The sequence below is a fragment of the Artemia sp. Qi Xiang Cuo genome, chromosome 9, assembly GCF_049724085.1.
Source record: "Artemia sp. Qi Xiang Cuo chromosome 9, ASM4972408v1, whole genome shotgun sequence".
In the NCBI taxonomy this organism is placed as follows: Eukaryota; Metazoa; Arthropoda; class Branchiopoda; order Anostraca; family Artemiidae; genus Artemia; species Artemia sp. Qi Xiang Cuo.
In genome coordinates this window covers 76,146,543-76,167,009 of record NC_142802.1, presented here as the reverse complement: position 1 = coordinate 76,167,009, position 20,467 = coordinate 76,146,543, and the positions used below count along the sequence as shown (strand labels likewise).

Below are 20,467 nucleotides of genomic sequence, written 5' to 3'. Positions count from 1 at the left end.
AGCCATTTTCTTCAAAATAGTCTAAAGATCATACAACAATGTCGTCGGGATGAACACAACCCCCCAGAACCAGAGGGCAAGGGTTGCAAATCATAACCTGGGTGCATATAAGATTTTTATGGAAGGAATGGCCGTATAAACTTTGGAGGAGGCTCATTTGATTGGAAATTGAAAGTTCTAGTTCCTCTTTAAGAGACATAAGTCATCAAGGGATAACTAGCCCCCCTCCCAACCCCCTTTCCCCAAATGCATCGGGTCAAAATTTTGAGATTGACATTTGTTCAAAATAGCCTTAAGGCCAAAAAAATATGTTTCTGCGATTGAACCCCTTCTCCAGCCCTCAGGGCAAGGGCTGTATGTTATGCAAGTTGCTTATGGTTACTTTGATACTTTATTTAATTTGATACCTTGATTTACTAATTTACGGGGCAAGGTGTGTTAGTTATGCAAGTTTTTTATTATTTCTTTGATACTTTGGTTACTTTGATAACTTTGTTTACTTCGATACTTTCGTTACTCTGATTCTTTGTTACTTTGATATTGTTATTTTGATACTAATCTTGCTACTTTGATGTGGAAAAAAAAAATCATTTTGAAATTGGTAATGTGGAAAAACTTAAGACTTTGGCAATAAAAACGAGCAGAAATGAATTAAAACAAAAACTTTCCGAAGAAGAAGGTTTTCAAAGAAAAGTAAAGGCCATATTGAACTTAAGATCAGCAGAAATAAATGCTTATAATAAATCAAACTCAAAACTACTAGAAATTACTATTAAAGAATAAAAAAACGAGAAGAAATTAAATAAGCAATCATAGCAAACAAACATACAACAGGTATGAATATAAATGAATAAACAAACCTTGAAGGAATAAAACTGAAATTGAATATTAAAAAGAGAGAAAAACGAGGATTATAAAGCCAGTGAAAAATAAGGGCTCCAATACAAATACTTCGGTGCAGACTTCCAATTGACCGTCCCCAGTGCAATATAATAATATCCAAATTACTAATAAAACTCCAAGGATACTATAAAAAAAATTTTCAAACCTTAAAACAAAGTGCAACTAAAATTTGAAGACCCTCTCCATCGAACGGTAAAAGGGTAAGTGAATGAAAACATACAATACTGAACGGGGCCTAAATTTTGTTATTTATGCATAGTGTTTTTAAAAGCTAAACGCTTTCCAGGTAAAACATCATCACAGATTAAGTTAGGTTGCAAAATGTGATTTTTTTTTAATATTTAAGTAAAAACGATCAGAATTAATTAGTTCATTATAAATGGGGCTTAAATAGGTTTCTCCCGTGTCTCTATTGAGAGCAACCTTTCGGTGAATGTACTTTTTTATCTCAACTGCCTCCCTGAAAACTTGGATGAGACCTTTAACAGGGGCAGTAATGGAGGTGTTATCGAATAAAACGAATTGGTGCGGGTTGTCATACACATGCTGAGCCAAGGCGGAATCAAAAGTCTCAGGCCTTTGGCATAGCTCCATAGCCTTGTTGATTGAGGACCTATGTTCCAACAATCTCTTCCTGACTTGCTGGTGGGTTCTTTCAGTATAAATAAAGACTCAAGATCATCGGACTCTATAAACACTACTGCTCTAAATAGGGTTCGTTTCATTGTTAACGCTGTTAAAATAGTCCTGAACTTTACTTGAATTTTTGAAGGTGACATTTAAGTTATGTTTTTTAAGAATTCTTTGCAATTTGTCACCTAATTTGGGAAAATAGGGCAAAACAGTAAAAACTTTCTTATCACCCACTAAAGGGATGATATCCGTTGGAGGTTGTGGAGATGATGAATCTTTTTCTGCCTTTTTTTGTCTTTTTTCTATGATGGATTCCAGTAACTTGATGGGATATCCATTGCAAAACCAAATGTCCTTCAAATAATTTAACTCTGGGATTATATGAACCTTTGAACATATTCTTATGATACGATCAACAAAAGATATAACTACTCCTCTTTTTACACAAGGAGGGTGGTTGGAAGAGAAATGCAAATACCTTTCATTATGTGTAGGTTTTCTGTAAATCGAATATTCAAGGCTGAGAGATTTGCTGAAGATTAAGACGTCTAAAAAAGGCAGTTTATGATTATCTTCCACTTCCAAGGTGAACTGAAGGTTGGAATCGAAACTATTAAGATGAAGTAAAAAAGCGTTAAGTTCTATCTCTCCGTGATTCCAGACAGAGATCACATCATCGACAAACCGGCCCCAGAACCGGTGTTTCAGAGGAAAAGTATCCAAAGCGGAGGTTTCAATATATTCCATGTAAAAAGTGGCCAAAAAAGGTGAAAGGCTTGTACCCAAAGGGAGCCCATTTTTTTGGGTGAAAAATTGATTGTTGTACCGAAAATATAAGGAATATCTATTGCAAAGGAATATTTTTATCATGATTAGCCAGTGTGGTCTTAGAAATTATTTGTTTTATTTATCCTTTAATAGCAAAATATTTTCTTTAATTACGATTTTCATTCATTCCGATTTTCGATATTGTTTATTATTTATAGTGATTTCTAGTTGTTTTGAGTTTGAATTATCATAGATTTTTATTTCTGCTGATCTTAGATTTAATATGGTCTTAACTCTAATATGGTCTAACTTTAAATTGCTCAGCCAAGGTCCCGACCGTTCACTAAACAAATCTCTATAAGTCCCTTAAGGAAAGATAACAGTATAATAAAAAAAAAGTTTGGGTTCTTTGACACAATTTTTTATCATATCTCTTCCAAAAAATTGAAATCTTTTTTAATGTTTGTTTTTCGTTTTCAAAAATCAAAATCCATGATGCGACAATTCTGTTTTTGGAAAAGACTGTAAACAATTATGTCTAATACCCCAAATACCCCAATGTTCATAATCTGGCTCTTGAATATCTACAATAGTTAAGCAAACCCAAAAAGAAAACAAACTATAATGCTATTAAAAGGATTACAACATGTTTTAATGGTTGAATTTTTTCATTTTTTGTTCCATTATTCAATTAAATCTAGGCTTAAAATGAAATTGAAATGGTTTTGACATCACCCATATTCGTCAATTCAGTTTTTTTTAGTCTTGCATTTTTTTTATTTATTTATTTCTTTTTATATCTCATTGATGCTGATAAGAGGGCATAAGGATAATTTTCAAAATCTAAATATGTCGTAAATATTTATACTTACAAAATTATAGTAAATATTTAAAAGTATTTCTATAATTATTTTTATGATTGATGTTTATTATTTTTCAACTGTGGTAGTATTGCTTGTTATTATACATTATTTTTCCATTTGTGCATCATTATTATCATTTATTATTTTTTACTTATCATTATTAATATATATTATTATTATTGTTTTATTTGTTATCTTTCTTTCAGTGTTATCTCTATTTCGAAATGATACCTTGAAGCTTATGAGACAGAAAATTTGGAAATTTTTAAAAAGTGTCCAGGCTTTGCTGTTTTTTTTTCTACTATTTTTAGGAACATTTTCTTGGATACTTTCATTTCTTGCTTAAAGATTTTAACTTTTCAGATATAGTTTACAATAGATATTAATACAAATCTCTTATGATGCATCGAATTTCTCAAACAATGATAAATATCTGAAAGAAACAGGAGAGAATTATACCGTTGATATGTGATTCCTCCCTGTAGGATATTCCTTAATGTACAAGTAATTGACAGCTACAGGCCAAATAATATATTTTCCTTCCAGTTCAATTTCTTCTTTTGAACTAAGTGGACCTTGTTGGAACCCTTTGATGTACTTCCACTTTGATTCATCGAATTCATTCACTTGTAAAATCAGTTCATGTTCCATATTTCTGTCATCAGTGAACTAAAAAAAAATTACTTACATTCCATTCAATAGGGATTGAAAACTGAATTAAAAAAAGAAAGAAAAAGTTTGCTTTAGGTTTGAATTCCGAACCTTACTCAAATCGGTAGCTTTGAGCTTTCAGCAAGAGGAATAACGTTCAGTCTATTTACTAGACCCAAAATTATTTGTACTACTATTTAATTGACAAGGATCACTTTCTTAAACTTTTTTGCAACGAATCATTTTCCCAGGTTCTCTAAAATCTGAGACAACCTTTGCAATTTTTTACTATGGAAAATTTAATTTGATTCCATCTTATTCCTAATAACCAAGCTATCTTTTAATGTTTCAATTTTCGCAGTTCAGGGATGGATTTCTAACCAGAAGGTAGTTTGTAACTAATAATCATGAGTAAAGAGTAATCAGTAATCAATAAGGAGCAGCCTATTTTTACTATGGAAAAATTATTTGTTATGTTTTTCTAGAATCAAAAACAACAGAAGTTTGTTTTATTTTACTTTAAACTTTCACGATCCAGGGACGGATTTCTAGTCACTTCCTCATTCCTCATTCCTCAGTTCCCTGCCTCATGTTCCACAAATTCTTACCAATGACTTGAAATGAAGAAAAGGTGTTTCATTCAATTATAAGAGGCTAAAGATTTTTTAGGCCTACTTCGTGCAGACTGAATTTGAGATGAGATATGAGATATACATTTATTAAAAAAGAAAACAAACACTATTCGCCTTTCGCCTGCCAAGAAAGACAATAAGCTTGAAAGGGCAAGCGAGGTTATCACTCTCAGCTAATTAAAATAACATTCATACCTTGCTACTCAACACAAACGAAAATTATCGGATGAAGGAATAAAGGAAAAAAGAGAGAAAGAGGAAAAGACAAGAAGTAGATAGAAAAAAAAAGAAAAAAAAAGCAAGCTAAATCGGGGAAATACCTTAAATAGAATGACAACCTGGAGTGAGCATAACACCAAATTCACTCAAGAGATAAAAGAAACTTCTTTGCCCGTGACTTGAAAGCTGGAAGACTTGGCGCATTTTTCACACACTCGGGCAATATATTCAAAACATGGGGACCATAATGGTGAATCACAAAAGATGCCCGAGTGGTGCTCCTAAACTCATGAGTTAAGTCATCAGCTTTTCTTGCATTATGATCATGAAGGTCTCTATTAAAAGTAAAAATATTTTCAAAAGCAGGGGTGAGCAGCTGATTCAAATATTTATACGAGAAAATCGCGACTTGGTAATCTCGAATTTGGGATACATCCATTAACTTATTCTTTTTAAAATGCTCATAAGCAGGAACCTCATTAGAATCATCAAATTCAGATAATAATTTTACAGCACTATTCTGAAGTTTTTGTACTCTTTTGAAACATGTAACAAAATTACTTGCCCATATAGAGCATCCGTAGCTAATATATGGGTAAAATATAGAAAAAAAAATCATTTTCAGGATCTTTTTTGGGACTAGATTTTTAATTCTTCACATCACCCCAAGGCCTCTGCTTAATTTTTCAGCTATTGCCCTTGAATGGTTTTTCCACGACAGGTTTTCATCAATTAAAAACCCCAAATACTTCGTTGTTGCTACTCTCTTTATCACATTTTCTTGAACCGTGATATGGTCATTTCCAGCAATAGAAGAAAATCTAAAAAATATCATGAAAAAGGTTTTAGAAAAGTTTAGGGTTAACATATTTTGCTGAGAAAAAGTTAGAAATTCAGAAACTGCATTATGAATTTCATTATATAAAACATCAAGTGAAGGCGCTGCCAGAAAAAGCAAAGTGTCATCTGCAAACAGGATGACACCAGCCTCTGACAGGTAATGTTTCACTCGATCAATGAAAATAATGAAAAGTAGAGGTCCCAAGATTGACCCTTGTGGGACCCCACACTCTACTTTCTTTTTGAAGATAAAGATGACCCATTCTGAACTATCTGATACCGTTTGTGTAGATACGATGAAAACCACTCCAGACTTGAACCCTTCACCCCAATCGAGTCTAGAGCTTGAATAAGCTCTGAGTGGTCCACAGTATCGAACACTTTTTTTATGTCAAAAACCACAGCCGCGGGTATGAGACCAGCTTCAAATGCATCATTAATCCAATCAACCAATTTCAGAACTGCTATATCCGTAGATAGCCCTTTTCTGAACCCAAATTGATTTTCCATTACAATTTTATTGTTTTCAATATAATAACTTAACTGGGCATGTACCACTTTCTCATACAACTTAGAGATAAATGGGAGAATAGATATAGGTCTTCGATTCGATGGGTCATCTTTTTTCCCTCCTTTATGAAGAGGAATCACTCTTGCAATCTTTAGTGCTTCCGGGAAGACTCCAAGATCTAAAGAAAGGTTGATGAGGTGCGTCAACACAGGTAAGACCCTCGTTTTTGCGGCCTTTATGAGTTTCAGGGAAAACTCGTCCATCCCGCCAGAGCTTGACTTCATCGTACCCAAGAATCGTGCCACTTCCCGTTCCGAATATCTTGCAAACTCAAAGGAATTCTGACTTACAGGCTGTCTTTTAATGACAGATCCAAAACTCGCAGATGTGTGTAGTTTAGCCCGCGCTTGATCGCAAAGTCTTTTTCCTTCATTTGCAAAATAACCACACAGAAATTCAAATATGTCTTGAGAATCAGTAAGACGACCTCCTGCTGTCTCCATGACTCTCACCTACTCCTTACTCTGAAATTTACCCAAAAGTTTATTTATTGTTTTTCATGTATTTTTCATATTCCCTTGATTTTCATGAAATTCATTTTGGAAATAAAGTTTCTGAGCATTTCGTTTTACTGAATTTAAAATATTGCGAAATCTCTTGAATTTTATAAAACTATCATCTGAATGATCCTTTAAATAATTCACGTAAAGTTTGTTTTTCTACTTTATTGAAACTAAAATAGCTTTTGTTATCCATGGTTTATTAGGAAAATTTCTATTAGGGTTTATTCTTCGCAAGGGACATGTTTCATTCATTATACTCGTCACTATCTCACTGAATAGGTCATATGCAGTATTTGGACACTTTTTCTTTATTACACGCGAGAAATTTGTTTCATCTATCATAATTGCAAAACTCTTTAGGTTTTTATTATTCATTTCACGGTAAAACGAAGTCCTTTCATTTCGTTTATTTTCCTTTGACTGATTTAGCTTTATTTTACTTATTAAAAGAAGGTGATCCGAGCCGTCGGACACGACCACATCTGCTTGGGATCTTTCAAGCAATCCACCAATAACGAAAAAATTATCAATTAAAGATGCCGAGAGATGCAAAATCCGAGTTGGAATAGTCACAAGAGGAAAACTATCATGTGACACCATCATATTAACAAAATCTAAGCTATTCGCTCTTTTTAGTAAATCTATATCAAAATCTCCCATCATAAATTTGTTTTTATTTTCATTATTAATTTTATCTAACAATGGTTCAAATTCATCAAGAAAAAAACTAATATCACATGATGGATTTTTGTAAATTAATCCCAAAATCGAGTTCCTTTCTTCTTTATTTCTCATTTCAGTGAAAATTGTTTCGATCCTACCTTCAAGCCACAGGGAAAGGTCATCCCTAACCCAAGATTTGGTACCTTCATTAATCAAACGGCCTAGACTGCCCCGCTAAAGGGTTATCCGATCTCTTTGGTCGCAAATATCTCCTGGGAACGAATAATCCTATGACAGTGACTTGCTAGAAACAAATTTCTCACAAAGTCCCGTAATACACATCTTCTTATCCAGCGACCTTAAAATCTAACATCAAGAAGAATATGCTATTCTTAGACCTTTAGAATTCCAGAAAACTATCACTCTTTCTGCAATCGCAGGATTTGAATACTCATAAATATTATTTGGATTCACATAATTACTAGGGCGACAATTCGAAGAAAAATTATCTATGCATTCATCATCCCCCGCAAGTGTGTCACGAGCTTGGCTTCCAAGAATAAACCGGTTTTTTTCTAATTCATTCAAAGGTTCATAATATATATTCGCACTCATTGAAGAGGGTTATTACCTTTACGACAAAAAAACATACTGATAGGCAGAAAGAAGAAGGAAAAAAAAAAAAAAAAAAAAAAAAAAAAACGAAAGGAACGGAAAATTTGCCTATAAAATAAAAAAGGAAAAACAAGCATACAAGTAATTCAACAACACAATTTACACAACACAAAATTATATGGTCAGATTCGGCAAACGAACCACCTCACCCATAGCTCGAATTTCACGGATCTCTTCCACTGAGTTTTTTCCAAAAATCGTCCCGTTATTCGACCAAACATTTCTGTTTCCAAGCTTACTCTTAGCCAAGTCTAGAATCTGTTTCTTTTTTGATGTTAGGTACTCGGTGACAAAAATTCCCGACCGAGCAAGCTTTGACTTACATGAAAACACTTTTCTTGCAATTTCAGCAGATTTGAACGTAACCAACACAGGCAAAGGACGCTTTTTTGCATTTACAATGGTGTCCGAATCAGTATAATTTGCTCGAAATTTAAATACAGAAACTATTGCGGTCGAAGAAAAATCAGAAATTTGCATTTTATCTGTAATCACATTCAATACACACTCAGAGATGGGAAGACCCCCACTGTGGTCAACACCATGAAATACGAGCTGATTCAGTCGTTTTTCCTGCTCTATATCATCAAGACGTGCTTCAAGCTGTTCAACCCTATTTTCCAGGGCTAGGTTTGCGTTTTCAAGAGCCCGTAGTTTGTTTTCAATCTCATCAAACTTAGCCGAATACTGAACGAGTATAGAGTCGTGAATATGTAAAACGATATAGTCAACCAAATACGCACAATTTGTAATTACAACTTTTTTTCAAAATTCTTTTTCAATATCATTAAGGATACTGGATTTAATTGTGTCCAAGTCCGATAAAACAGAGTTTACTGAATTCACCGATGTATTTGGTAAACTCGAACCAGTAATCTCAAGATGCTTATGAGGAAAATCAGCTAATTCCGCAAAAGCGTTCGCAACGCCTAATTCATATTTCTTCTTAGCCTCCTTTGAAATGCTAACAAAGTTCGAAAGCTGTGAGGCTGTTGTTGTCACGATTTCATGGCTTCCGTAACAAAATACAACGTAAGATATTTTATTGTTCTTGGCCTTAATTATGTCCAACACTCGGCAGGGCCATGGTGGATAACTTCTGTATTTTGCTAGAACAACAGCATCCTTTTCGAACTGAACCATTGAAATGTATTATCAAATAGACAAAAAACTACACTTAACTTTGAATAGGTAGGTCAACGTGAGCTTATGAATCACCTTATGATCGGTTCATCCGTCCAAATATCCAACAAAATTGTTGTATCCAATTTCATTCAATATCTAGTTCATTATTCATTAATTCTACTCCAAAAGGAGCGCCTTAGCTCCGCCTTCGAGTTCAACTGAGATAGACCTTCGCAATCGCCTCGATTGACCAAAACAAACCCAGTTGACGAAAGCATTCGCTTTGATTCAGACCAAATTAAATAATGAGTGATAGTGAGTTAGTGATTGGATTGTTGGACAATTTAGTCGATGAAGATTATGATCGTGAGAGGCGTGGCAGGCAATATAAAACTCATTCGCGTCGCAGAATACTCTCAAGTGAGAGTGATAGCGATCAAACAAATGGCTCTCGTAGCCCAGAGTTTCAAACTCGTGCTCGGTATGGCTCTCGGAGCCCTGAAATTAGTTCTAGGAACGAAAAATCTTGCTCTCGGAGCCCCACAAAAATCCTTGACACAAAGCGGAAGGCTTCTCCGGAAAAACACAAAGGTAAAAGATTAAAAGAAAACACGTCAAATGACGCTCTATTCAAAAAGATTTCTGAAGAACGTTCTGGTACCAAAGAGGGTCCTAAGATCCATAAGAAACTTGCCAAAGTTGCAAATAAAGCTTTTTCTGAGCCTTTGGAAATAGTGAAGCTAAAAGAGTTATTTGAGCACCACCCTAGGCCTGCGAATAACAAAAAAATCGTTCCTCCAAGGGTGAATAGTGAAATTAGGGCTATTCTCTCATCACAGGCTAAACAGAGGGATGCTAAGGCCCTTCAAGTGCAGCGGACAATTGCTCACTCAACATTTTGTGTTTTAGAGGAAGCAAATGCGATTCTTGAGACAGAAAATGAGCATATTAAAGAAAAAGTTGTCAAAAAACCTTACAGATGCAGTTCACATGCTTGACCCCACCAATTACGATCTAAGTTTAAAAAGACGTCATGCGATGAAATTTGAATTGAGCCCAGATCCCACTGTAGCATCAGCTTTATGTGCCCCTGAAGTCAAAGTCACGGAGTATCTTTTTGGCAAAAATATTGCCAAAACAACGTCTAAAGCTAAATCCGTGGCGGATTTGAAAAAATCTTTTGGAAGACCAAAAAACGTGCAAGGGGGGCCTACCGTTATCGCCGATGGCAGAACGAGGCCCCCCGTCCAAATTATCGCAGAATGCAGGGCCAGGACCGTCAAGAGAGGTCCAAATTCAAGAAATTACAGAATTTCCAGAAAAGGGATCGCAAATAGCTGGTATGTACTATTTATCATACCCCGACCTTGATTTTTATGATTTTGCTGTTAATTTCAATAGGCAGTCACAACGTTTTGCTGATAACTTTAAAGCTAGGAGAATTAGTAAGTACATCTCAGAATGGCAGTCAATAACCAGTGATTTGAATATTTTGAATATTGTGGCCTCAGGCTATAAGATTGAATTTGAGAAAACACCACTAAAAGCTTTGAAAACAAAAAACAAAAGTTTTACGTGTGAAGAAATTGAGGCTATAAGAAAGGAAGTTGATATTTTATTGCATAAGGGTGTTATTGTTAAAGTACCCGACTTCAGAATAAAGGAAATACGTTGTATTTCTCCCGTTTTTACAGTCCCAAAGAAAGATGGGTCTACCCGGTTTATTCTTAACCTTAAAAATTTAAATGAAAACCTTAAATATTGCCATTTTAAAATGGAAAGTGTTCATTCTGCGGTTCTTTTGATAACAAAAAATTGTTATATGGCCTCTATTTACCTAGTCGAGTTTTATTATTAATTCCCTGTTGATTTTGAAGATCAAATGTGGCTTTGTTTTCCAGTTGACCGTTGTTATGCTTTTATTTCTATTCAAAATGTCTTATAATCGGCCCCTAGGGTTCTTACGAAACTTATGAAACCTGTTATATCTCTGCTTCGAAGAAGAGGGTATTTGTCAGTTACGTATTCAAACGATTCTCTCCTTCTGGGAAGGTCATATTTAGAGTGTCAAAATAATGTCTATGAAACAGCGAAATTACTGTCAGAACTGGGGTTTGTGATCCACCCGGGAAAGTCAGTTCTCATTCCAAGCCAACAAATAGGATTTCTGGGCTTTTTGTTAGATTCGCGATCAATGCGTATTGTCCTGCCGGAAAGAAAAATTAAAAAGTTATACATTTGGTTTCAAAAATTCTTAGTCAAAAATTGACTAAGATTCAAGAATTGGCTGAAACTCTTGGCGTTCTTGTTTCAACATTTCCAGCAGTAGAATTAGGGCCCGTATGTTACCGAAAAGCGGAATCGTTGAAAACTCAAGCATTAAGGTACGCGAAGGGTAATTTTTCGACAAGGATAATTTTAACATCCGATGTAATTTTGGAACTACAATGGTGGTTGGATATTGACAATCATGCTTCTAAAGCAATTGAGTCTAGATCAGTTGACAAATATTTGTGTAGTGATGCGTCAAAACTAGGTTGGGCACTCGTGGATGAATATTCCATGAAAATGGCCACAGGTGAATGGTCCTCAGAAGAGAAGAGATTTGATATCAATGTTTTAGAAACAAAGGCTGTTTATCTGGGATTAAAATGTTTTGCCCAGGATATTAAAGGCATGCATGTTCGGCTGCGTTCTGACGATATAACCACAGTAGCTTATATAAATAAAATGGGAGGATCAAAATCTAAATTTTGTAATTATTTCGCAAATAAGGTCTGGCAGGTAGTACTGCAGGGCAAAGGATAGATATCTGCAGAACATGTGCCTGGGGTTGCTAATATTGCGGATAAGGCATCACGAAAATTTGATAATGAAAAGGAATGGAAATTGGATTCTGAAATATTTACTATTTTGAATTTTTTGGTATGTCAGTCAATAGATATTGATTTGTTTGCGACTAGATTAAATTTTCAGATTAAACCATTTGTTTCTTGGAAACCAGATCCAGAATGTTTTTTCGTAGATGAATTTGCAATGAATTGGAAGCATTATTTCTTTTATGCATTCCCCCTATTCAAGTTACTTCTGAGGATCCTTCAGAAGGTGGAAACAGATCAGGCCACGGGTATTTTGATCTTTCCGAACTGGACCACACAAGTATGGTATCCCTTACTATTAAAGCTTTTAATAGGAAGTCCAATATGTCTACCAAATGATAATTTTACTTTGTCTCTCCCACAGAAACCGACCTTGCACCATCCATTGTCCAAGACGTTACACCTAGCGGCTTGCGTCGTCTCCGGCAAGGGCTTCACCACCAAGGATATTCTCCCTCCACAGTCGATATTATCATGGATGGGTGGCGGGCTTCAACTAAGCGCCAGTACAAAGTTTACATTGAAAAATGGATCGAATTTTGTGGAAGAAACACAATCCAGGCCTTGGAGGCAACTCTACCGGAAACTTTGACATTTCTTACGGAACTTTTTCACTCAGGTGTTGGATACAGTGCTATTAATACTGCGAGAAGTGCTTTATCGGCAATTCTACCAAGCCTTCAGTTAGGCAGTAATCACATCACCAAGAAGTTTATGAGAGGGGTCTTTAATAGAAGGCCTAGTCTACCCAAGATTTCAAGTATTTGGGATGTAAAATGTGTATTCGATCTCTTTAAACTGCCACCTTGTGATATCGAAAATCTTCAATTAAAGACACTAACACAAAAATTAGCAGTATTATTGATTTTATAAGCTTGTGAAAGAGTTCAGTTTTTGGCCAGTTTATCACTTAGTAATATGGTACATAATGACGATGGAAGTTTTGACTTTCAAATCAATGTATTGTTAAAAACATCGAAACCGGGCAACCACAAATCATTATTTAAATTTCGACATTTTCAAGAGTCGTCCCTGTGTCCGGCGACGCACCTAGCTATATATATTATAATGACATCAAATCCAAATTGAAACGACGCATTTTTTCTTACATATCGTAAGCCTCATACTGCTGCGTCCAAGTCATCTATTTCTAGATGGATAAAAGAAGTTTTATTTCTTGCATGTATAGATATCAGTGTTTATGGTGCTCATAGCACACGGTCTGCCTAAACGTCCCACCTTAAAGCAAGAGGAGTTGATGTAGATCAAATCGTAAAATATGTAGGCTGGACAAATGCCAAAACGTTTGCAAGGTTTTATAATAAACCAATTGAAAGTCGTCAGCAGTTATCTGTCTTTTGAATATATTAATTGTAATTTGTTATGTTTGAAATATCTTCCTATAAATGAAATTTTGTACAACAGCCTCTTTTAATGAATAGGTCTATTATTCATCATTAGTGTTGGTATAGCTCATGCTGAACTTTAAAATGTCAGTTGAACTCGAAGGCGGAGCTAAGGCGCTCCTTTTGGAGTAGAATTGATAAATTAAACAAAAAATTACCAAGTTTGAAGTTTGATTGTAATTCTACTCCCAAGAAGGAGCGCCAGCGTAGCTGAGAGTTCAACTGCCCTCCCAATTTCCCTTCCCGTTGAACTCTCAGCGTTTCATCATGAGATTAACCACCGCATATTATAATGACTTTAAAATACTGGGTTTGTTTTGGTCAATCGAGGCGATTGCGAAGGTCTATCTCAGTTGAACTCTCAGCTACGCTGGCGCTCCTTCTTTGGAGTAGAATTACAATCAAACTTCAAACTTGGTAAGTTTTTGTTTAATTTATCAATTATGTCCAACAAATCATATCCAATTTCATTCAATAGGTCACTGCGCTTTTGTAGGTAACAGGTTTTAGATAATGTAATACAAATCACACACAGGTCCTTTCGCTTTGAACAACGAATGATAAAATGATTTCAAGTCAAAACAATTCTTGAGCTCTAACAATCTAATGAATTTTGTATACGGAGATCTTCCAGCTTCAGTCGCATAAAATGCAAATTATTAATCTCAATTACTGAATACCTTACGCTATTTTCCATTTTTAAAATCGAGATTTCAAACGCTTCAGTCAAAATATTCTTTTTTCTCTTTTTTTCATGTTGAATTATGGAAGGTCAGACTATTATGATATCTCATTCACTATACGTTTTGGTCGACTTGGCACCAAAAGTAAGCTTGGCAATAGTAAGGTTGGCACCAAAAATGTCTGAGCCTAGTTGGCAGTCATCTTCAGAAATTGGAAAGTTGGAGCTGGTTCTCCAAAGACTCCAAGAGTGAGAGTCATCTTAAAATACTAGAAGTCAACATCTTCAACTAATCAAAAAGAACCTATATTATAGCAGTTATACAAGAAACTATAATATACGAAATCATTTCATCTGAGCAGTAGTCCCAATCCTATAGAGTCCAGAGCAACAGCACATGCCTTATATCTTGGACTTTGCGGAGGTCGCGCGTTGGCCCTCATTAGGAGACATAACACAATCAGAGAAGACAATGTCAATGAAAGATCCTATTCTTACCAGTTCCGGAAGACTAAACTCTGTGCTCGACTCAAATAGTAAGATTGGCATCTCAGATTTAGGAGTCCAGTTGACATTGTACCTTCAGAAACTGAAGGATTGGGGGTTGATTCTCTCAAGACCCGAAAAGTGAGAGTTATCTTACATTTCTGTGAGTGAGCATCGATAGATTACTATCCATACATCAATATTTTAACACTAGCAATAATTTAGGGGCTGGTAATGGCTTGGATAATTTCTCTTTTTTTAATAACTGCCACACAGATGTCCAAGAATAAATGATGGAAATGAATTTAGAGAAAAAGTAAATATTCGACTTTCATTTTAAAAGATCCTAATATACTAAAACTGTACCCAATTGAAGCTTGTTTTGAATTTCTCAGTTCTGTCGACAAACTGTTTGTGGCATTATTTGATTTCATTATCTTTCCAAATTCTAAGGTGGGTGGGGGGGGGGGAAATCTTTTAGTTTTTTTTTAATTTATTCAATGGAATTACCAAAAAAGGCATTTTTCAAGGAGAATACCAAAAAAGGTATTATCAAAATATAGGAAGGAGCAAAAAAAAACCTGGAGGGGGGCACAAAAACTGTCTCTAGCTTATTAGTTTTATTACTTTTTCAAATTTCAGGGGATGGGGATTATGATCTTTTTTTAATTTTTCCAACGAAAATATTAAAAAAGGGCATCTTTTCAATGAGCACACCAAAACAGGCGGTTTTCAAATTGTAGGGATTGGAGGGTGAAACAAAGAAGAAGGGCACAATTAGCGGCATTATAAGCCTTTGTTTTCCTTTCAACTCATCAAAAAGCTATTGAGTTTCACCTCCTTCTAATCTCCTTCTAATTTGGTATGGATGTGAAACCAGACATATCTAATTAAAAATTAGAAGGAGGTATTCATGAAGGCACATCATGCACAAGCTCAACGAATGAGCAACCGGCAAGAAGTCACAAATACATGTAACAAATAGTTTTCGTATGTTCCATTATCATTGATTCTGAAAAATGATATATAAAAAACTAGAAATTGACTTCCAGCTCTATGCATTCTTACCTTTGTATCATAAGTAACCTTCAGTTTTTCCAGTTTCTCCAGCGATGATTCCAAATCTACTGTTCCTTGATATATTTTAAGAGGCCCTTCACTGTTTTCATTAACTGTCGCATCAAATGAAAGAATTCTATCGCCGGAATTTTTTACAACTGTTCCTACTCCGAATCCAGTCCTAGAAATGTGAATAGCACATTACAAAACTAAAAACAAAATGCTTGCATTTCTGAAACAAACAAGGATTGTATTTAACCGATGTATTTATGCATAATAAGGTTCAATACCACTAAACTTTTTGGATGTTTCTAGTTTGTCAGGTTTCTACGGCATAAGTATCGTCATCTAGCTCAATCAGGAAAGCAATAATAAATGCAAAATATAAGTAAAAGGTGATCGGATCAGAACGAAACAATTTTAAAAATGGCTAATCTACAGCCAAACTAAATTAAAAAAAAAGAAGCAAATACTACTGGATAAAAAAGTGTTTTCATTTCAATTTATCGACATAAAATATTAGATTTAAAATTATTTTGGCTGATGACACAATTATAAATTATAAAAGAAATTATACTGCCTGATGATAATGATTCCATAATGAACCAACTGTTGCTGAGAAATAAGAACAATAATAGTCCAAATCTACACAACCAGCAAACTTTATATATATAGCATATGGCTACATCCTGCCCCATTAAAAGGAGAGGGGCTGGGACACAATTGCAAAGGCAGTGTGGTAATTTTTATATTTAGGAAGAAAACTGAATGGGGTGTCATATCTTATGTATCGGTTGTACACAAATCGAATGGTATAAAACATAAATCTACCACAATTTTGCTAAGCTAGAGATTTTTTAGCAGTCATATGCTGGTAAATCGAAATTCTACAAGTAAATATGAGGCTAGAAAAGGATTTGTAAGCGCTGGCATGTGTACTCCGACCTTGATTTCTTCAGGTCCAAAACAGAATTGTTTTAAAGACAAATAATAGTCAGTGATTCGTCAAGCTCTTTTTAACAATGAAAAGTAATTAAAGAACAGTCCTTCTTAGTAAAAAGCAGACAGATTCTTAATATTTACCAAAATGCATTGGGATAAAAGATTACATAATTTGAGAGTAGGAAGGGGCGGGCAAACACTCTAAAAGGGGTGAGGTCTTGACAAATGTTTAGTCAGCAAATTCTGAGTGCCCAACAAAAACTTTGACAAAGGATAAGATAAGTTTTTCAAAAATTTCTAATGAAAAATAAATATTCTTAATGGAACCTAAAACAAGCAGGAATAGTGTTATACATATCTGAATTTAAAAGTGATTAAAATTACTATAAATAAACCAGAAAAAAAAACAAAAATTAGAACGCGTAATCAAATCAAAGATAGGTTTCAACTTCACTCTTCCATTTTGAGAAACTTTGCCTTTATTGAAAAATTAATTGAAAACTGAAAAATTAATTCCTCTTCTAGAACAACGTTTATGCCATGTATACCCTTTAAGAATTAACGGAGCAATTGTGGGAAAATTAGATCACGAAACCCCAAATTCCAAGTGTTTTGGTTTCGAAGATGTCACAATTTTTGCCAAATTTCTGTACTTTCGTATGTATTTAAATCAAACAGCTCGGGGTAACAGACTGAAAGTAAGGAGAAACTCTAAAAGTACCTCACACTCAAAGAAACTCAAACTGTAAGAAAGTAAGTAACCGAAACTCCAGAAGAGAAATTCTGATAATAATTAATATATCAAAGAATTGCCTTTTTATGCTGATTCTAAATATATAAAATTAATTAGTTTAATATTAACCATCAAAACCCAAGAACCTGGAAAAAATTGCCTGATTTTAGAAAAAGGGGGAAACACGCCAAAAAGTCAAGTGATCTTAATGGAAATCACAACATTGGATTCAGAATAACAGAGAACATTACTCTTGATCTTTCAAGCTTCTATCTAAACAAAATATGGAACTTTGTTTTTTTTGCCAGAAGAAAGATCCCAGATGCGTGTTTTTCTGTTGTTTCTTTTTTTTCAAGGGGATCCTATCAAACTAATAGTAAAAGAAGATCGGTAAATAACTCATTTGATTAAAAATTCTAATGCCCTTTTTAAGTGACGAAAAAGATTGGGGGCAATTAGCCCCCTCCCATGCCTCTTTTTCCCACAGACTTCTGGTTGGAATTTTGAAATAGCCATTTGATTCAGTATGGTTAAAAGGTCCAATAACTAGGTCTCTGGGAATGGCATGACCTCCTACTTTTTCAAAATTCACACAAGAAGATTTTTTTTTATTGTCTTGTTAAAAGTTATACCTGTTTATAAATATTTTCATTTCCTTTTAAAATTTAGCAGAATTTCAGAGTTAACTACAGCCAACAAAAAACAATACACAACAATAAATTTAATTGTTATTGTTATAAGTTTGTCAACAATCTCTCCTATGTGTAATAGCTTACCGTACAACTATCTAGCTGTCTAGAAAATATAACAGCGTCATATCAAACAGCTCGTGGTAACGAATTGTAAGTAAGGAGCGACCTGGCTCAATAGTAACCAAAACTGTAAAAGAGGGAATTGTAATGCCAATAGATACATGAAAAGAATCAGATTTTATGCTGATTTCAAATATATTAGTTTCATCAAGTTTAGTCTTACCCATCAAAAGTTACGCGCCTGAGAAAATTTGGCTGATTTTCGAAAAAAGGGGGAAAGACCCCTAAAAGTTATAGAACCTTAATGAAAATCACACCATTATATTCAGCGTATCAGAGAACCCTACTGTAGATGTTTCAAGCTCCTATCTGCAAAAATGTGGAAATTTCCACTTTTTGCGAGAAGAATGATCACGGATGTGTGTTTATTTGTTTGTTTGTTTGTTTTTTTTTCCCAAGGGGTGATTTTATCGATCCAGTAGTCCTAGAATATTGTGGGAGGGCTCATTTGAACTAAAATTCAAAGTTCCAGTACCCATTTTAAGCGACAAAAAACTATGAAGGACAACTAGGCCTCCTCCCACGCACTGTTCTTTCCCATAGTCAACCGATAAAAATTTGGAGATAGCGATTTTTTTCTGCATGATCGAATATATTATAACAATGTCTTTTAGGATGACTTGATCCCCCAAAGTCCCCAGGGAGAGGGCTGAAAGTTATGAACTTTACTCAATTTTAAGTTCTAGTTTTGGTTATTGTGATGTATACTGACTTTTTCCGTGTTGATTTTGTCGGGGCGGGGGGGGCCGGCGAGGCTCGGCCCCTATAGGGCCGGCACGGTTCATGCCGGCAGTGGTCATGGGGGAAGGGACATTGCTATGAAGGGGGCACCGGACTTGCCAGCATTATTTATTGGTTATTGGGAAGTATACAACCATTTTCAGGAAGGATTTTTTCTGGAGGGGGGCTAGAGGAGGGGATTACTCTGGAGAATATTTCCGTGGAGAATGTTTCTTTGGGGTAAGGGACATTTCTATGAAGGGGGCGCCGGATTTCCAAGCATTATTTAAGAAACGATCAGAAGTTAAATAAAAAAAAACAAGTTTTTTCAACTGAAATGAAAGAAGGAATATTAGAACTTAAAACGAACAGAAATTATAACGTATGTGAGGGGGTTCTCCCCTAGTCAATACCTCGCTCTTTACGCTACAGTTTTTTTTTAGTGCTTTCAAAAGAGCTATCTATTCTAATTAAACGGCCTTTGTGATTCAGGGGTTTGTGAATCAAATTTTTTTTAACTTTTAACGTAAAGAGCGTGGTATTGACTAAGGGAGAACCCCTTCATATAAGTAATAACATATACGTAATAAAAAAAAACAATAAAAAAACAAGCGATACGGCTCAATAGTAATCGAAACTTTTAAAAACGAAATTTTGATGTCAATAAATGTATCAAAAGAATGTGTTTATAATGCTGATCCTAAATATATAAATTTTATTAAGTTTAGTATTACTCATCAAAGGCTACGAGCCTGAGAAAATTTACTTGATTTTTTAAAGAGGGGGAAACATCCCCTACAAGTGAAAGAATTTTAATGAAAATCACACCGTCAGATTCAGCGTATCAGAAAACCCTATTACATAGGTTTCAAGCTCATATCTGCAAAAATCTGCAACTTTGTATTTTTTTCCAGAAGAAAAATATACGAATATAGAAGTTAGTTACGTAAGTTAATTTGTAAAGACATCCATTTAGCAAAATAAAAGTAAAATTTTTATGCAAATAAAAGCTGCATTAACTAAAAAACGATCAGAAATTAAATAAAAAAAAAACAAGTTTTTTTAACTGAAAGTAAGGAGCGACATTAAAACTTAAAACGAACAGAAATTATTCCCTTTATGAAAGGGACTGCCCCCTCCTCAACGCCTCGCTCTTTACGCTAAAGTTTTTTATTGTTTTAAAAAATAGAGTTGTGAGAAAGTCAAAGTTTTTATTGTTTTAAAAAATAAAGTTGTGAGACAGAGTCAAACTTTAGCGTAAAGAGCGAGGCGTTGAGGAGGGGACAGCCCCTTTCATATACGGAATAATTTCTGTTCGTTTTAAGTTTTAATGTCGCTCCTTACTTTCAGTTTAAAAAACTTATTTTTTTTATTTAATGGTTAAAAGGTCCAATAACTAGGTCTCTGGGAATGGCATGACCTCCTACTTTTTCAAAATTCACACAAGAAGATTTTTTTTTTATTGTCAGTAGAGGTGACCCTATTGATCCCAGGACTCACCCATGCTGCCACCTATAACTTTTTTTTACATAGTTTATGTCTGTTTGTTGTCAGTGAGAATTTGAAAAACAGGAATTTTGTCACATTTATGGATGGTTTTATGGATGGTTATGTGTGTTGGTCGATTTATTTGATGTTTTTCATGGATGTTTTATGGTTTTTGTCAGTGAGAATTTGAAAAAACAGGAACTTTGTCACATGT

General features: G+C 34.7%; 1 protein-coding gene and 1 pseudogene across 1 annotated transcript in view; one reads left to right on the top strand and one right to left on the bottom strand.

Annotated features, from left to right (window-relative positions):
- Positions 1–20,467, bottom strand: part of LOC148949030 (uncharacterized) — a 387,072-nt gene that overhangs the window by 144,210 nt on the left and 222,395 nt on the right. Inside the window, exons 36-37 of the mRNA XM_089095093.1 lie at positions 15,568–15,739; positions 3,627–3,836 (exon numbers count right to left, since the gene is read on the bottom strand). Of these exons, the coding sequence (XP_088951219.1) occupies positions 3,627–3,836; positions 15,568–15,739 (382 nt within the window). The remainder of the gene's footprint in view (positions 1–3,626; positions 3,837–15,567; positions 15,740–20,467) is intronic.
- LOC148949031 (uncharacterized) lies at positions 9,334–10,383 on the top strand (annotated as a pseudogene).